Genomic DNA, 18,561 nt, shown 5'->3' on the forward strand with positions numbered 1-18,561 from the left:
CTCCAAAGCACACAGTAGCAAGGATGTAGGATTTAGACCTAATTTAATCTGGTTGTTCAAAGTGCACTGACAGAGGTTTCTTGTTCTTTTAATTGTGATCAGAGATTACAGGAGAAGGACTTTGAGGTCGAGGCCTTTGGTGTCCTGTTATGACCCGGGGCAACATTTTGTGTATTGCATTTGGTCTTCCACAGTTTGGGGTGTCACCACAAGATGATGAATTGATTCACTTTGTCATATACTGTGTCAATAATAACGACTACAAATGTTCTAGTTTTCTAAATTTTTGGCAGATTGTTTATAAAAACTTCAAACTCCCAAACTAACTTTCAACAATGTTTTTATGCCTCTGCCTTTCCTGCTATGACACGTCACTAAAGGGACCGATTATTCTCATTTCCAGCTCCATATGTTTTATTCTTGGAATCTACTTAAGCAGCTTGGTATGATTCAAAGTTCAGAATAATCATTTATCTCATACTAATTACACTAATAGTGCAGTTTCCTGTCCCATCCCTTTAAGCTAGCTCGTTTCTCATTTGCACATCATAAACATCATACCCATTCTCACTGATGTCATTAAGAGCTGAGAGTAAAAGGAGCTGTATGAAACCAAGCATTTGGAGCTATTTGAAGCCTTATCTTTTAGCTTACAGGGATTACTCTGGCCATGCTTAATATGAGTAGCACTGCTGTAACAGGTAATTATTTAAGGAGAGAGAAAAGTAAAGCATAATCGGTCCCTTTTAATTAAGCTAAGTGTAAACAAGGGTATGCAGTAATTTTTTCCCACACTATGAGCACTGAGTGTCAAATTGTCTAGAGCTAGTATGAAAGCTGAAACCTGGAAAACTAAAATGCCATATTTTCATTTTTTTTCTTATTTTGTTTTCTTTTTTTATCACATAAACAAAACTGACAGACATTCAGTGTTCACTTTGGCTGCTAAGAGGCGGCGACGACGTAACCAGGGCATTTCTGCATGACAGTTAGCTTAGCTGTTTGGCACAAGAACAGTAATGATATGTTGGTAGACATGATGTTTCATAAGAAAATAGAAATTATACAGCTTGACGTCTAGAACAAAAGTCCACTCTGAACATATAAATAAAAGCCCCTGTTTAAAGTCTTCAGTCCAAAATAATCTGATGTACTGCTGCCGGAGAAGGCAGAGCAAAGGATGGCTTGTATGTGCTTTCCACTGTTAAAGTCTTCTGAGGTTCTTTCTGGAGGTCACAGTCTTCAGAGGTGAAACTCTCACAGCAGTTTGAGGAGTAAAGTCTGTGGCTGATGTTGTGCTTCATTCTGATTGACAAGCAGATTCAGATGCCCATTTTTTCAGGAAGTTGATGGAATATATAAGTCTGTGTGTGTCTGTACACATGGAAGGATATTCAGGCAAAGTATGAGGAACAAACAGGCACACTTCTTCATTCATCCTCTGTCCTGATTGGCTCTCAGCACGTCTCTCCCAGAATCCTATGCAAGTCCTCGGGTAGGACGCGGCCTTCTTCGCCACGACTTATATTCTTCACTATCCTGCAGTTACACACATCGCAGGAAATCTTTTTAAACATCTCAACATTTGAAAATGGTTGAATGCAAGATTTCTGAAGAATGTCGCCTGTCTTACCACATTCCTGATGAATCCTCATGCAGCAGCTGGATGACATCACCACAGTTAAAGATGATGTCATCAGAGCTGGCCATGGTGCTCTCTACCATCACTCTGTACCTGCCCGCCACCTGGAACAGAGTAAAAACAATTAAAACTGAGGGAACAGTGTATAAAACCCTTTGCCACGTGAATGAATAGACAAGACAAATACATATTTACTCATTTAGGAACTCATAAACCACCACAGGCGCGAAGAGCATCATCGCACAAAGTATCAGTGTACAATAGATGATACGTCAGTCACAGTGTCCTTCATAGTCATATTGGATGGGGGAAAAATATCAAGAAGGCAGGTCTTATCTAATATCAGTCTCCAGTAGGAGGTAATGAAAAGAGGAAGATGAGGAAGACGAGGAAGGAACTGCCAGAAAAGAAAGCTGGAGGATCTTTTTAAAAAACAAAGACATAAGACTTATAGCTCTTATGCTAATGATATTTTGAATTCTGGTGTAAGAAAATGTCAGGCTGGATGCCACCACTCATTTGAGGGAGGTCTACTAGGTTCAGGTAGGACCTTCCACCTGCTGTAGCTGCACAGCTTAATGTTCATAGTTTTCCCTTAAAGAGGCGGTAGGCTTCATGCAAACACAAAGAAACAAACAAAAAATAACAGCTAGAATTTTAAAAGCTTTAGTAAGTCCCTCCCATCAGGCAAGCATATTTAGACTGCTTCAATGTTCTCTGCATAACCACATCTCAGTTTCTGTGTGAACTCTGTGCATATCTCATGTGACAGTAACAAAATCTCACCAGTGGGGCAGGCTGATCCTCATCCTCCTCCTCTGAGTCTGATAAAGTGGAGAGGTCTGTAGCACCCCAGTCCTCCAGGCCCTCACAGATTGCCACTGAGTGAGCATTCACAGGCCAACCTACAAATGAAAGACAGCTAAAAGAAGTGAAGTGAAACTGCAGAATTTTTCTGTTTCTTTGTTTTGTAAATGAGAAAATTGAACAGTTAAGTGTTAGTAATGAAATACTCATGGTAAAAAAGAAAGGTCAGTAAGGTCATTTCCAATCTGAAGTCCATCATTCTACACTAAGAAAGGTCATCCACAAGTGGAAAACATGCAATACAGATGCTAAACTTCCCAGTGGACATCCTAGAAAATGTTCACTAAAGTGAGACCATGCAATGCTGAGAGAAGCTGCAGAATACCCATGTTAAATGTTAAAGTTCATGACAGAGCAATTAGAAAAAGGGGAAAACCTCTTATCTCTAAAAAGATGGTAGGGCATGATAAAAAATCAAATACAGCATATCAGCACAAACACCTCAAATTGCAGTTTCAGGGTTAAGGTTACAATTAGGTTATGGTTAGGTTTAGGGTTAAATATTCATTTCTTATGGCTTATGGTGGTAAGTGGCTAGGGACAGCTCCTGTCGATTTGATGTCCTCGCTAAGGTGTAAAAACAAGTGTGTGTGTTTGTATTCCATTTGTCCAACTCACTGCGTCGAGGTGAATGAACCACAGGATCAGAATGGGCGGGGCTAGTGTGTAGCGACTCCTCCCCTCTGGGAATGTGGGAGTGGCTTGTTGTAGAGGAGCTGTGAGGAACAGGGAGACACGCTGAGCAGCCTCCCACCGGCACGCTGCCCCACGACACACACATCTCTGATGCACTAAACCACATCACAATGGGAACAAGACCAACGAGCACAACAAACAAAACAACAACGACATCCACGGTGTCACAAAACGAGCTGTTACCTCAAACACAGTCTGTAAATTAACACAACATTCCACTCAGGTTACAGTCACATATATTTCAGCGCCTGATTTCAAAGGATGTTCAAGGTTATCACATGAAAATCATTTATATCATAGATCGCTGCAATATATGGAAATATTATTTCTACAATATTCTACGCAAACACGCATAACAGGCCCTGATTAAAGGGCATTTGCAAATAATTTCCACGTGTGCTTCAACCTGCTTTATGTAGTAGACGGGTGAAGCTTGTCCCATTTAATACAATAACTAGAAAGAACATTAACGCAGTACAATAATAATTGTCCGAATGTTTTAAGCCTTCCCATCTACTAAATAAAGCAAACACTGCAATTACTTACAAATACTGTGAGGCCTACACAATTGTGAGATCCACATATCATTCAAAGAGTGGCAATCCTTACAGTATTTCATCATCCATACTGTATATTAGTAAGAATCCAAAAGTGCTTCAAGACAATGTCTGATCGGGGTTTTACCATGCTCAAATTCTTAAAAGAAATCGCTGGTATCATTTAATGTATGTCAACAACTCCCATTATAAGACCAACACTAACAATGGGTCGTGGGCCTCTTTGAGTTTTGTGTTAAAACATTTTAGTCTGAATTTCTGTTTGGGTTTTTTTTTTTTATCATTCTAGTGCTTAAAGTTTGTTGTACTTTTTAAAACTCTTTAATCCTCATTCCTGTGGTACGATGACTTTTAGTTTTTTGAATTTACAGAATATTCTGCGTACGACTTTTCACCCTCAGTCTGGATCCAGGTAAGGAAATCCTGGATGCAATCACAGAACTGTAGCTAGGGTCCCTTCCTCAGTTCAGAGATGATTTTTCCCTTTTCAGGTAAATGTCCTGCTTGACTGCCGGATCAAACCAGCGTTCCTCCCTGTCCAGGACGTGTACATTCTTATCACTAAAACAAGGGCCAAAGAGATCTGTAGGTGTAAATAGAGTTTTTTCCAGAGGATGCAGCTCTTCGGCTTAATCAGTTTTCCCCGATGTATAACTGAGAGCGATCCTCCTGGCACTTAACAGTGTACACTATATTACTCTGTTTTTACCGGGGGATAGGATCCTTGGTGTGAACCAATTTTGGGTGTAAAGTCTTCTGAGCTTGAAAGCCACAGAGACGTGTTTTGGAAAAAATGCATCAACTGAGACCAAAGAAATCACTCTGATGTGTTATGAAGTGCTTCTCTGACTGAAAACGCAGCAGTACTCACTTTTGTCATTCATGTTGTTCAGTCAAACTCTTCCTCTCTCTGTGTTTAGCATTTGTCTTTTGGGTACTTCCCCGTGGTGATGCTGAGCTTGCTTCATAAGGACCCGGTTTGCTTTATGGTTCTTCCTGTTTTTCTCTGGTACCTTTTGTTTCTCTTTTCAACTTGTGAATTTTGAAATCAGCCATTAAAGCTTGTGTGTAAATTAGTTTTGCATCCTACATTTTGGCCCTCAAATCTACCATCTCATCTGTCTCTGTCAATACCTTCTAACACCCTTTAAAATCTCCTGGTTCCCTATTAAAGATTTCTATAAATGCTCACAAATATGGATTTTAATTTTACATCAAATGTTTAATAATTCTTTATAGCTGTGCAAGTTATTTATTTATTTATTTTTTGAATTATAAATAATGCAACTGTTGTAACCTAGTGCCAGTGATTACAGCACTGCAACAGTATGTGTCATTGATATGTTTAAAAATGTTTCATGAACAGTGGAGGTCCAAGCAAAACCCGGCTGAGACTACAAATAACAACATTAGTTTTGATCTCTTTGTAGAAGCTGCTGACAAAGAGAAAATATACCAGTGTTGATAAATTTCCCATAAACTGAATCTCCATGATCTTGCATATTGTGACACACACAAGGCTCAGCCATTACTTGACCTTACAACATGCTAGCATGCCACCTGTAAACATAAAACTGTTACCTCCAGAACAACTCCACAAACACACACCCACAAACTCCAACACACTGCAAAGCTCCATCACTGACAATACGTTGAATAGCTTGCGATCATCAAAGCAACAAGTGCAAAATATTAAAAAGAAAACCGCTCTAAAAGTAGTCTAACTTACAGTTACCTCCTATCCTATCACTTTAATGGTCACCACGGGATCAAGAATGTATCTGACAGAGTCACTTAAAAGAATGTGTTTAAAAGAACGTAATGCACAGCCTCCCTGTTACAGTCAGTAGGACTTTAAAGCATCTAATCAGGGACTGTTGCAGTGAGGTGAATATGCATGAATATGAAGAGGAATCAAAGCCCGGCAGCACAGAAAGAAACTGTAGCAGGCCTAAATTAAGTGAATGGCACTGTCCATGGTGCTGAAAACCAGCAGTTGAAGACAATGTTGTGCCATCTGCAGGATTTGGCAGTTAAAATCTCAAGGGTAATGACAAAGATGCTGATACATTCACATATGGAGCTACTGCGCACATGCACACTGACTCAGTAACATCAATAAACTGTAAAAAGATTATTATGAGAATTATGATTGTGGCGATGGCGGATATCCTGACTTGTAGGCGGGTGTTATGTGATCGGGAAGTCATTCCAGAAATTGGATTTAAGGGTCAAAACACAATCTTTTTCTTCACAGAATTTATCAAGCTTTAAAAGAATAGAATCGAGTCATCAGACTTGGGCTGACCTGTTCTCACCACACATGAAACATCATAACAAGCTTCTCTGATGCTATATGGGGATGAGGGAATTTTGACATTCTATCCACTGAGTTACTCATACAACCCAGATTCAAAAAAAGTTGGGACACCGTGTAAAATGTACACAATGATTTTCAAATCTTTGTCCCCTGAGCACACAGAGCTTTCTCCAGATTTTGAATCATTTGATGATATAATGTCCTGTAGATGATGAGATATTCAGTCTTCACAATTCACAAAGGTTGAGGAACATTATTGTGAAATTTGTTTCACAATTTGCAGACAGAGTTTTATGCAGATTGGTGAACCTCTGCCCATCTTTACACGTGAGAAACTCTACCTCTCTAAAGTCCAGCTTTATAGAGACGAGTTGCCATCATGAATGTTAAAATGAGCAAATATTTTTCATGGACCAGTAAAATGCCTCAGCTTGTACCTTTGATATGTTTGCATTTTACACAGCGTCCCAACTTTTGAAAAAAGCTATTGAAAAAAACTGAATCTTTTTGGTTTGTGTGACCTGAATGAAAACATTTCATGATTCTTATGTAAATGTTTTTGCACATCCCTACATCATGTGAGGTCATGCAGAGAGAATCACCTGTCAGAGAGAGGGTTGTCTGAAAGCAGAAGAGAAGCTTCATCTAAGAAGATGAGATGACATAGAGGAATGAGTTAGATGTAGAAGGAATAAAAATCCATAAACAACAGATTAAAGGAAATTACACTGCTAGGAAGGAGCCTAAGGTTTCAACAAAAACCACAAAGCACTAAAAAAAAAAAAACCATGACTGAACACGAGTCATATAAATGAAATCAGGCTTTTAAAAAAGGAAAAAGAAAAGGTCACAAAGCAACATCAACATTAATTGAAACCTTGTAGTTTTTGCTGGTTGTTGAGAATTTTTCGAATCTCCATCAGCCAGGCAACTTTGACCTCCACCGTGGGAGCCTAATAGAGACACAGAGTGAAAATAACACACGACTAAGACACTGAAAAGTCTTTTCAGTTACACTTAAAATAGAAAAAAGAGCATCACATACCTGAACTATGTACACCACTTCTCTGCTGCTATACCAGATTTCAAATTTTTTCACATCTCCTTTCACATTTTCCGTGATTCCCACTGCACTCATCTACAGACAGAGAGAAAAACCGTAAATTGGAAACAAAGTATTTGAGTCGCCTGATAATGTGAGAGAGTTTTTCGTGTTATTACTCTGAGGCACGATTTGAAGCTGTAGAAGGGCGCCCTGTCGTGGTTGTCCTCGTCTCTGCGCTTGCAGAAGAGCAGGGCGTGCTCATAGAGGAAGAGGTGCCTCTGCATGGGTTTGAATCTGGCCAGCTCTTTCATTCGCACCGCTGCCCTTTTATGGCTGATCCACACGCTAAAGCTGCCTTGCATCACGACACGACCCAGATGGCTGAGATCACCCTGTGTCATGGAGACAGACAGATGGATACACTCAAGACTCAAATCTGCAGCTTGCCAGCAAAGTAATATACTGAAGGTTTTTCCACACGCACAATCTATTCTCATCGCAACCAGTAAGAAAGATTTTGTGCTTTGCTCTAATAAGATTAAGTGTGATGAAAGGTCATAAATCTGCGAACCAGTAATGTGATTGTGTGTCTGCTGTTTTATTTGTTGATTTGACTGGCTGGTACCTGATATCCGGTGATGGCTATTTGATGCATGGAGTCATTGACAGACTTCAACAGCTCCAGCATGGAGTCCAGAGCCTCCTGGAGTTCACAGCGGTATCGTTCCTCTGTGCAGTGCTTTAAAAGCTCCTGAACAAGGACAGGCACACAGCATGACATGTCAGTGGATCTTACTTTATCTAATCTGGTCTGCCTTGATGTCTGTCCACTTAAATGGCTTTATGCACATGTAAATCATTGTCAGCCTGTCTGTGACTCTGCAAATTGAATAAATGGATCCAACCTGTTGCTGTCGATTAGTCTCTGTGCCTTTTAAAATTGTGCGTGTCCACAAAAGTCATTTTTATTTGTCTGCATCTCTGTTTCTGTTGAAATAACCTTGTCTCTCTGTGCCAGCGTCATTTTGTCCATGCGTCAATTCAGACAAAAGCAATTACTGTATGGACGGCTCGTCCACATGAGATATTACTGCTATTAAAAAAAAAGCACAGCAAAAATAATAATTACCGCTAATAGAAAGAAAAAAAAAACAGAGGTCAGGACAAGAACCGCAGGCTCACAGAGCTCAGTCTTCTATCAATACTCCCTCTTGCAGCTCAAAGTTCAACGCACAGACATTTTCAATTATGAAACATGTTTGTTTTCCTGACCTACTTTGCTGTAGCCAATAACATTAGAAGCACTTTTTTTCTGGTGATGAGTTGATACACTTTGCGCTGTATGAGGGTGCTGTTAAATTTTATGGCCTGGATGATGAATGTCTGAGAAGATTTTGGTACATGACTTACCAAGTAATACACAATAACATAGTGGATGAAAGCAAATATTAACATTTTCACCACCAGAGTATTTATTTGAGCTTCTGAGGGACTCATGAATCAGTAATCATTCAAGATCTCCCTGAATATTTTTGTTCTATGAATACAGATGCACACTGTAAATCATGAGAAAGTTAGGATTTTTTAACACAATTGCATGTTGTAAAAACATTGATTGCTGTAATATTTTGTGACTGGCAGGGGTCGTGCTAAGTTGACGGTAAAACCCCCCAGAAAATAGTGAAAGATCATGTATTGCATGTACTGTTCATTTGTAATACAATATCTGATTTTAAGCTTTAGTAGCTATGTTAGTAGCATACTGATCTTTATTAGGTATATGAAAGTTTTTTGTTATCAGCAGTTGTAATTAGAGCTGACCTATACAGAGACCGATATTTGATGAACATCAGTATTATAAAAATCTGCTATTATGATATTTCTCCAGACACACGACACACAAAGTGCGAACAGATTTCTCTGATATTTGTCATATGTATTGATTTACTCATAACACGGTATAAGTGTGTTCCGGTGTCTCGTTTTTATAAATGTCAATAGCAATAAATCAGCAAATAGCTAATATCGAAAATATCGGATACGTCAGTCGGGCTATTAATGAAATTATAAGTCAAAATTTACATTTCTTTATTATACATTGAAAACAGACTAAGAATTATTCATTTCAGTGAGTGACCTGCATTACTAATAAATTTTTATAGCTCAAATGTAGAAAACCTTGAGCAGCAGCTGGTACTTGGTGAGGCGTTGGACTGGTTTCAAGAGGTAAGAGTCCAGACCTAACTTGTGATCAAGCTTCTTCTGGCACTCCTGCAGAAAGAAAGAACAGGACACAGAGACAGAGAGATCAAAATTAGTGCTGTCAGCGTTAATCTCGTTAAAATGACGTTAACTCCATAACCGCATTAACGCGGATCACCCCGTGCGAGGGGCTGCACAGTGCTAGCGCGTTAACGAGCTAACCGCGCTGACGCTATGCAGCCCTCGCACGGGGCTAGCCGCGTTAACGTCATTTTAATGAGATTAACGCTACAGCACAAAATCCATTCTGAACAAAAACTGTGCCATAACTACAAAGTGAAAGTGAGTGCATCGTGTTAAACGTGTGCAACTACCTGAAAGAACAGCGAATCAGCACACTGTCTCCAGAGCAACTCGGAGCGAGGCTTGTTTTGGCAGTAACGCTCGTACACCTGGAACTTTTCCTTCTGCTCACACACAAATGTACATTTAAACATATTATGTTATATCACACGTAAAGTCCTCGTGTTTTTCATCACATCTTCCCTCACCCTTTTCAGAAAGCAAGCCCCCACGCTCTCTGGTGTCTCCAGGCAACTCTGCAGATCTTGGAGGAAGATCCTGCAAGGAGAAACCAAGAGGAACATAAAAGGAAATTGGATCAGCATGAAAAGACAGAAAGGGACAGGAACAGCTTGTGAGCTCTGTGTGTTTGTGTGTGCGGCTTGCCTGCTGTGGAACTGGTAAATCTCTGGCATGTTGCCGAACAGAACGTCCTTCTGGCTGCGCAAAGCTACAGGAAGAAGATTAGCCACAGAGGGGTCCTCCATTTCTGCCCTGTAACCCTGATAATTGCAGGGGCGAGAGGTAGTCAAGGGAGAGGAGAGATGGTAATGCAAGCCAAAGAAAAGGAGAAAGTTTTAATTAAAAAAGTCAAGAAATACAAAATGACAAAACAAGTCTGGAAACCCTGTCATCTGATGACCACTCCGTGGATACTCTAGCTAAGACTTGTTCTTCTGTGCCCTGGTTAATGTTGACGTTGATGAAGACAAACTAGAAAAGCTAACAAACAACTAAATCATAACCAGGTAATAGCCAGTGGTTTCAAGATTGCCCAAGATTTCAAGCTATTCCCTCCTCATGCTGTCAGTGTTACCCAGACTAAAAATTAAATCTAGAAAGCCCCTGTACCTAAAATACTGCCCATTACTATTCTGTATACAGATATGTATATCTATAAAAATTATGAAATATCCAACAAACCAAACAATACCATCAAATGATCTAAACTAACTCACCAGAAGGACGGAGAGCAGTTCATCCACATAGATCCTCTCTGTAGCTATCAGTTCCTTCATAATATGGCTAAAAAGAGTGAACGTAAACATAAACAGACAAAAAAAAACAATGTAAAACTACTGTGTAAGCTCTGACACTCGCACAGGAAGAAGCTGAAAGGCTCCTAAACGGATCACACACATACACCTAAAACAACTAGCGACATTAGAGTCACAATTAACATTTAAGACTGTACCGTGTGACCTGCTCTGGGTTGTCCTCTGCCTCTGAATCAGTTTCAGGGTTGGGTCCATATAGACAGCTGCGGTTGCCTTGGTAATCATGCATCACCTCGATCTGACGAAACACATACATATCACGTCAGCTTAAACTTTCCGTGGGAAAGTGAGTAAAAATACGCGTTTTAAACACGTGATAAACAGAGAGTCTGCAGATCTGTTGCCAAAGTTGCCCTTTCTCATAGAACACACAGCAGTGAGACACACTCCTTCTACTGGAAATATTATTCTGGTGCATGCTGGGAGATTAAAAATTGTTTAATGTCGCATGCCCATTGGGTAATGTCTACTAAGTTCAAGTTTTCTCCTGCAGTGAAAGAGAAAACACACACACACACGTATATGTGTACATATATATAGACACACACCTTGGGTTGGCTGTTGTTCCTTCTTGCAGCCCTCTTGCCGGGAAGCAGATCAAAGGAGAACTTGGAGTTCAAAACATTAAAGTCTACACCTGTGGAGGATATCGCACATATAAGAAAGAACAAAAAGGAAATGCTGGCAAAAGAGCAACAGCTCAAGACCTTTAGAGCGCAGTCAAGAACAAAGCTTGGTTAAACTGTTGAATGCAAGAGGGACATGGAGGTAGGATAGGGAGATAACTGTGCCCAAGAACATCCTACTCAACAACAGACATGAACCTCTTCAATGCTCAAAATATCTCCTGTGCTTTATCATACTTTCTACTGCAAAACAGGAAGAAACCCCATTAGGATTGAATTGTTGAGTATGTGTTAAGAAGAATGCAATGGAAGATGTTATACCATGTTTGGGGGAGAAAAGGGGTGACTTGCAACGCTGGAAAGTCTGGTCCGGTTCTGGCCGAGGGGCCACCAGCTGTATGGGTCGGACCTGCACGTCCGCCAGCTTCCTCAGACACTGCTCCCTGTTTCTGATCATGCACTGCATTGAGTTCAGCTTCTCTGTCACCATGGAAATCTGGGACTGGACAGACACAGAGCTACTATAGTAAACAACAGTGGTGTCAAATATATGTGTGTTTGTGTCAGCGGTTTCAGGTTACCTGTAGCTGCGGGGTGAGTATGGCTTGAAATTCAAAGCTGAGAGTATCCTGGCTGTTTTTCATGGCTGATGGCGCCCTCTCCTGGTGGCAGCTGAGGTACTGCAATGCTTCCTGAGCTCCTTCTCTGGTTTGGAACTTGTCCACCATCTGGCTGGCCAGTAGATAGGCGCCCTCGTCGCACCAGCGAAGGGCCTGCTCACAAAAGACTGCTAAATACAAGACCGATTCCATGGCAACACTTTGTGCTACAAGAAAGGTGAACGATTGCTAACAGAGCAAATATTTGCTTCAGTCAACAACTGACTTGCAGATGAGAGACTTTTCTTTGTCAAATGTTTCTCTAGGACAGAAGAGCCTAGAGATTTATAGATTTATAGACAACTATAAATAGAGGCATATTTGTGATTTGGGGCTGTATAAATAAAAATGACCTGATTTTCATTAATGGCAAGAGGAAGATTCACAAGTAGATCATTCAATCAAAAATGCACAATCATCAGTGCATTCATTTTGCTGTTTTCATTTAAGTTTGTATGCACACATCTTTGCATTTCTGCACATGTGAGAGTGGCCTGTGAACATTTTTACCTCCTCAAGGCAGCCCAGCAGGTCTCGTGTTCGAGTGAGCGAGGCCCTCTTGGTGCGTATGGCGATGGTGATGACATCACAGTAATGTCGCAGCTCATTGCAGCGCTGGATGATGAGCGCCAGGGCGTAGTGGTGGTTTGCAGCCAACTGGTGACCGTGTAGAATCAACACCTGGGCACGAGCCATCTCCTCCTGATTCAAGCAGAGACAGAGGTTTGAGGTTTTAATGACGAAAAGGTCAGACAAGAACGAACCTGAACAACATGCAAACTCCATCAGTACAAATTATAAGAAAAGCCTGCCAAAAGCCATAAATGTGTTATGTTGGCTTTGTTATGTTTTGGTGAGTTTTGTTGTGCATCTAGTTTCTCCTTCCTCCTGTGTTCCCCTGTCTTTGTCAGACTTGGTGTTAGTTTTCATGTCTTAATGTTAATTATTTAGTTTTTAGCTTATTCCTGTTTAACTCTAAAGCAGCGGTCCCCAACCCCCGGGCCTTGGACCGGTACCGGTCCGTGAGTCGTTTGGTACCGGGCCGCGAGAGTTGAGGTTCAGGTGTGAAATGTATAGTTTTCAGGGTTTTTATCGGTTTTCAGCGTTATTTTGTTATCGTTTTTATCGTTTACTCGGTTTTCCTTGGTCTTTTCACGTGTGTTATGAATAAATTTTCTTTTTTTCGGTACCGGTACTAGTTTTATTTTGTTGTATTTATCCGCGACACCTTAAAGGCCGGTCGATGAAAATATTGTCGGGCATAAACCGGTCCGTGGAGCAAAAAAGGTTGGGGACCGCTGCTCTAAAGGTTATCTCCATCATATAATCGTCTCCCCAACCCTCATAGTTTCTAATTGCTGTGGACTGTTTCCACCTGTGTCTCATCATTCTCACCTATATATAGTTATGCTTTTCCCTCCTGTCCTTTTCAAACCATCTATGGCACTCCTGTCTTTCTAAATCTCATTTTTTCATGGTGGACTTTGTCTAGTTTTGAACAGAAATATAAAAGGATTGCATTTTCTTGATTTGTTTGTCTCTGGGTCCTGCATACGGGTCCTCTCTACACCACGCTATGTGTGGAAGAGTAATTAAAATCCCACTTTGACCCGCTCTGTGTGCGGAGGTCTCTTGCTACTAGTTTTCTGCTAGCAGAATGCCTTTGCAAGTGCTTGGAGAGATATGACGTCATATTTGCTGGAGTTCATAGCTGTTTTTTGGCCAGAACACAAATTGCACTTTACCAACACAACATTGAGAGTTCTCATGATGGTTTGAAGAAAGTGCATATAGCTGAAGTTTAGAAGAATCTGTGGGATGCTAGGTTGTGCACCAAAGCGAATTGGTTTTGATAGCCAGTGGCCAGAATAGACTTCATGGGTATATAACCCAGTTACAGATATCACTGAAATGACTCGGCCTGCTGATCTCCCTGCCTCAGGCTTCCTATGTGTCCACATGGAAGGGAAGGTAGATTTGTCTGGTATTGTGTGTTTGCTTGTGTGGGTGATTGCTGCTGCTCTCGCTGCCTGCAGGCATTCAATACATGAGCATTGAAGGGCAGGAGGAATGCTCTCTTTGCCTTTGGGCTTTCCACATATTCTCCTTCAGCAGTAATCTGCTGAAGGAGAATAAATCCTATTTTGGATAAACAGATATACATTTTGGCCCACTTGCTAAATTTCTTCAAGTCACATGTGAGATGTTAATTGTGTGTGTGCATGTGTGTCACCTGAGCACGTTTGTCCAGTGTATCCAGGTCTTTAAGTAACTGTTCTGTCTGAACCACTGTGTTCCCCAAAGAGGCAATCTCCTTCTCCTGGGCAGAGAGCCGCTCCAGGACCTCCTCCATCTACACACACGATACCAAATACAAAACAGTGTGACTCTGATCATGAACTACTACGACTTGTGAAAAGACATCGGCACCACTTATCACACCTGCTGGAAACTACTTTCATAGTGTAGCAGCTGGAGGTACTGCTGCAGCTTCAGGTGGTGTTTCTCAAAGAAGCCATCGAATGCCTCCTCCATGTCTCCGAGCTGTGCCAGGAGCCTAAAACACACAGGCCGCATGACACAACTGTCTACTAAAAGAACGATTTAATAACATTAGAAAAGGGTATTAAACTGAGAGTGTGTCTTTCATACTCAAGCCGAGCTTCACTTATCCTCTGATGGTTTACCTCTTAACAGTGTCCATGTCTGCTTGTATTTCCCTCTCCTCCTCTGCATCTCTTTTAGAAGCTTTGACAGTTTCCAGGTTTGACAGCAGGAGGCGTCCTTCTTTCAGCACATTCCTGATATCATTCTAGATCAGTACAAAATTGATGCAAAAAAAAAAAAAGAGAGAGAGAATGATTAAGTACAGAAAGTGACAGATACAGTGTGGGTGAGCAGAGAGAGGCAGGAAATGATTGGGAGCAAAACACCACCTTCATCTGTCGGTATCGGTGTGTGTGGGAGTGCAGCAAGAATTCGATGGCGTTAGCCTCATCAGGAAGTTCGGTGTCTGACAGCTCTGATCCGAAGCTCTGGAGCAGCTGGGCAATCTCTTTAACTGTCACTGCAAACGTCTCGATGGACTGCAGGATTACACATTTTCACCCAAACCAAAAAAAGAAGAAGAAAAAAAACACAGAAATAAATTATTTGTATTTCAGTTTTTTGATGGTTCTCAAAATTAGGCATATAAATATGTGGAAAAACTAAGTACACCTAATGATTCAGGAGCTTGTTGAACAACCTTTAGCAGCAATAACTTGAAGTTTTTTATACGACTTTATCAACTCCCACATTTTGGTCCACTCTTTGAGGTTTGCAGGAATTTGTTTTTGCACAGCTCTCTTAAGGTTTCTCTGAGCATTGCAATGTCCGATCTTGGGGTGAATTTGCTAAGACTCATCTCCTTGGAAGAGTGTAGCATAGTGTTTACAACCACTTACATGCTCCTTTTATAAGAGTTGGTTACACTTGCCAATTATCAATTAATCAAGTGCATTTGTTTAGTGGTACGGGAATTGTAGTTAACCTTTTAACTCCAAAGGAAGCACTAAACGTGTACTTAGTTTGTAACATGACTGTATATGAAAACTTTCTGTTTCACATGAGTATATAATACAAAAGAATTAAACATAAAGTAAAAGATCAAAAATGAAGGCTTAGAATATTTATAAAGACACATTTTTACATTCCCAGAACAAGCTATCATGGCCTGTTAAATTTAGCAGCATAGACAGTTGTCCTGGATACTAACAGAATTAGCATGACAGAAAACATGCCTAGATAAAGTGGATTATCTAGTATCTGAAGTGCGTACTGTTCGGAGGACGACCCAGTCGCTTTGGCAGAACTGCACTTTTGCAGTGAAGTCTGTTGTCAAGTGATTTTCATCAATGTAGCGCAGCAGGTCGCCAACAGAACGCAGCATCACCACCTAGAAAACACAAACGCGAGGCAACCGGCTGTTACCTGACCAGTGTTGCACTGCAGTTGGCATTTTAAAAGGTGACAAAATTAAATATACATGCACAGGAGTGCTCTAGTTTTTAACCCCTTCTCTCACCGGCATCTTTAACAGAAAGTCATCCTGACTGAAGCGAAAGCCCAGGTCGGTGCTCGATGATGGACTCGGCGCAGAGCTTAACAAACTGCTGGGGTTGAGCACCAGGATCAAATGTAGATTGCCTGGAAATGAGGTCTGAAAGAAGAAACGATATCATTCCCTCAATTTATCAGTCATTCAAAGAAATGATTGGTATGTTAAATGTTTGTGAAATAAAGGTAAGCATTATTTAGCACAAGCGATATTTTTCCCATGTTGTTCATGCTGCTGTGGTTATGTGTCCTGCTAAGGGGGCTCACCCCACAGATTGACAACACCAGAATTAGAGGGTTGAAAAAAGTCAGACGAGTCATTCAGAGTCACTGACAGCTGGGTGTTGTTTGTCATGGAGTCTAGCAAAGCTCAACACAGCCTCAGCATCCCTCTGTGTCAATCTGGGGAGTCTTTCAGCCTCTGCAGCACTTCAGAAGGTCTGACGGTCAGCTTCTCTGGCTCACTCTGCTCTATGGTCACTCTTCTCTCTTTTTCACATCACCTGTCCACATCTCTCCTCTCACACCACAGACTGTAAACAGTATCCGCTTTACAAACTCAAAGAATGCCACACCTTCTGTTGCCACTGAAGTATTACTTTTTCCACATGCTGCAAGGTTAGTCATCAAGCATGTTTACTCTTTCTTCATAAGCCTGCCAGTGTTTCCATTTATCCAGTTTCCCTCTCCTGTGTGCAGGCTCAGATAACATGAGGCTGAGGAGTTAATAAAAATGGAGAAGACTTCTATATATAATGTAAGTCTCTTTCAAATCTGAGAAACCTGGAGGGAAGCTTATCTGTGTCTCATGATGCATTATTTTCACTTGCTCATCTACTGATGTGTGCAGTGTAATCTAATACACAAGCAGAACCTCAAGGATGCCTCATTAGGTGTTTTTTTTTTTTTAAAGCGCATTAAAAGCCATCAAGTCTGTTATCAACTATAGCTGTGGAGCTTTTTTTGGACACCAAATACCCAGACTGATACTCTGCGCACACTACAAATGTCCCAGGTAAATAATCACCCAACTGCACACAGTCCCTCTTGATATTTACTAAAACAGCAGCCATGATGGAGGTAACTTGATAGCTGCAGACTTGTAGGCACATCTGCACCAAACAACTGCACAGAGATTTGTGTCAGTACTTTAAATACACAGGTTTCAAAATGTGTTACATAAAGCTGCACAACTTGATCCCTCTGTGTGTGCAGACTGCAGAGCCAGAGCTGATACAGCCTCTTGTTGTTCTGCACCTGCAACTACAGCCCAAAAATTTGTCATTGGCCTGTCCTGGTCCCCGACACAGGCTCTTTAACACTGAACTGCCGTCCAACCGCGACCCCTTTTCTTAGGCGTGTTAAATATGTAATGCGGTGCGAACACATCCCAGCCTCTGTGTCGCAGCACCTAGCAGCCTTAAGAAAAGCTCGTCTATATCTCCGCTGCAGCATCCTCATTCTCGCCACCCCGTTTAAAGCCTCCCACCTCCCGGCGGATCTTACCGCGGCCCGGCGCAGACGGGGGAACCCCCGTAGCGGGTTGGACTCGGCCATGGCTTTTTAGCGCTTCCTTGTTCTGCCCTGTCCTCGCTGGTACCCGGAAAGTCCGCAGCGGGACGTGGTGTCGGGGACGAGCAGCCGCAGAGATGGCACGGTAACCTCCACTGCAGTGTCCGGATAGGCAGAGCGGCGCGCACCTCAGCAGATGCACTTCTGCTCTGGACCAGGATGGTGGGGTGTGCTTCACCTGACGTCAAAGCAAAAGGAAGTTGGCCGCTTTACACTTACACAAGTCTACATTATCATCATTATTCCTGTGACCAGACGAAATTAGAATTAAATCACTCGACTTACTGTTCGGAGACTGACAAACTCTGCACAATAATATTATATTTGTATTATAATTTATTAACTTTAAATCTCACATCGCTAACACTGATCGTAAGTCATAAGATACCGGAAGATTATCTATGAAACAGGTGTACAAAAAATAAATAAAAAAAGAAATAACATTGAAAGCTGTATGGAAATATGCCACTGGTCTCGCTAGATGGCGCTTGAAACTCAGGATACGATGAGTCACCTGCGGACCACCTTTTGGCATCAGAAGCACGTGAACATGAGGAAGCAGAGGCATTAGTGAAATCTAGGGGCAGCACAGCTGAAGATAGAGGTGTCACTTTAAGAGGCGTATAACACTGAATTAATGAATGCATGTATGATATTTATTTATTGACATGGTATGAGGGAGGAAAGATTAATTTAATGACAAGTAAAGATGGAAAAATATCCAAATATCGATAGTATTGTTAGGCATCAGTATCTTTGTTTCTATCTTCAAAGTCCAGTATTTATCCTACTGTCCAGTAGGATATATATATATATATATATGTGTGTGTGTGTGTGTGTGTATATATATATATATATATATATATATATATATATA

General features: G+C 41.2%; 1 protein-coding gene across 1 annotated transcript; it reads right to left on the minus strand.

Annotated features, from left to right (window-relative positions):
* Positions 1–363: 363 nt before the first annotated feature.
* mcf2b (MCF.2 cell line derived transforming sequence b) lies at positions 364–17,699 on the minus strand. Its single transcript, XM_080866667.1, has 26 exons — positions 17,619–17,699; positions 16,081–16,215; positions 15,835–15,951; positions 14,951–15,100; positions 14,702–14,826; positions 14,457–14,571; positions 14,248–14,367; positions 12,525–12,716; positions 11,937–12,128; positions 11,677–11,857; positions 11,278–11,366; positions 10,867–10,967; positions 10,631–10,697; positions 10,059–10,174; positions 9,881–9,950; positions 9,704–9,796; positions 9,306–9,398; positions 7,753–7,878; positions 7,304–7,519; positions 7,128–7,220; positions 6,960–7,035; positions 6,685–6,727; positions 3,128–3,300; positions 2,429–2,547; positions 1,634–1,746; positions 364–1,539 (listed from the first exon to the last, which is right to left on the minus strand). Exons 1-26 carry the CDS (start codon positions 17,667–17,669, stop codon positions 1,458–1,460), a joined length of 3,048 nt encoding a protein of 1,015 aa, XP_080722793.1. The 5' UTR covers positions 17,670–17,699; the 3' UTR covers positions 364–1,457.
* Between the last annotated feature and the right edge of the window lie 862 nt (positions 17,700–18,561).

The sequence above is a fragment of the Rhamphochromis sp. 'chilingali' genome (assembly GCF_963969265.1).
Source record: "Rhamphochromis sp. 'chilingali' genome assembly, chromosome: 19".
In the NCBI taxonomy this organism is placed as follows: Eukaryota; Metazoa; Chordata; class Actinopteri; order Cichliformes; family Cichlidae; genus Rhamphochromis; species Rhamphochromis sp. 'chilingali'.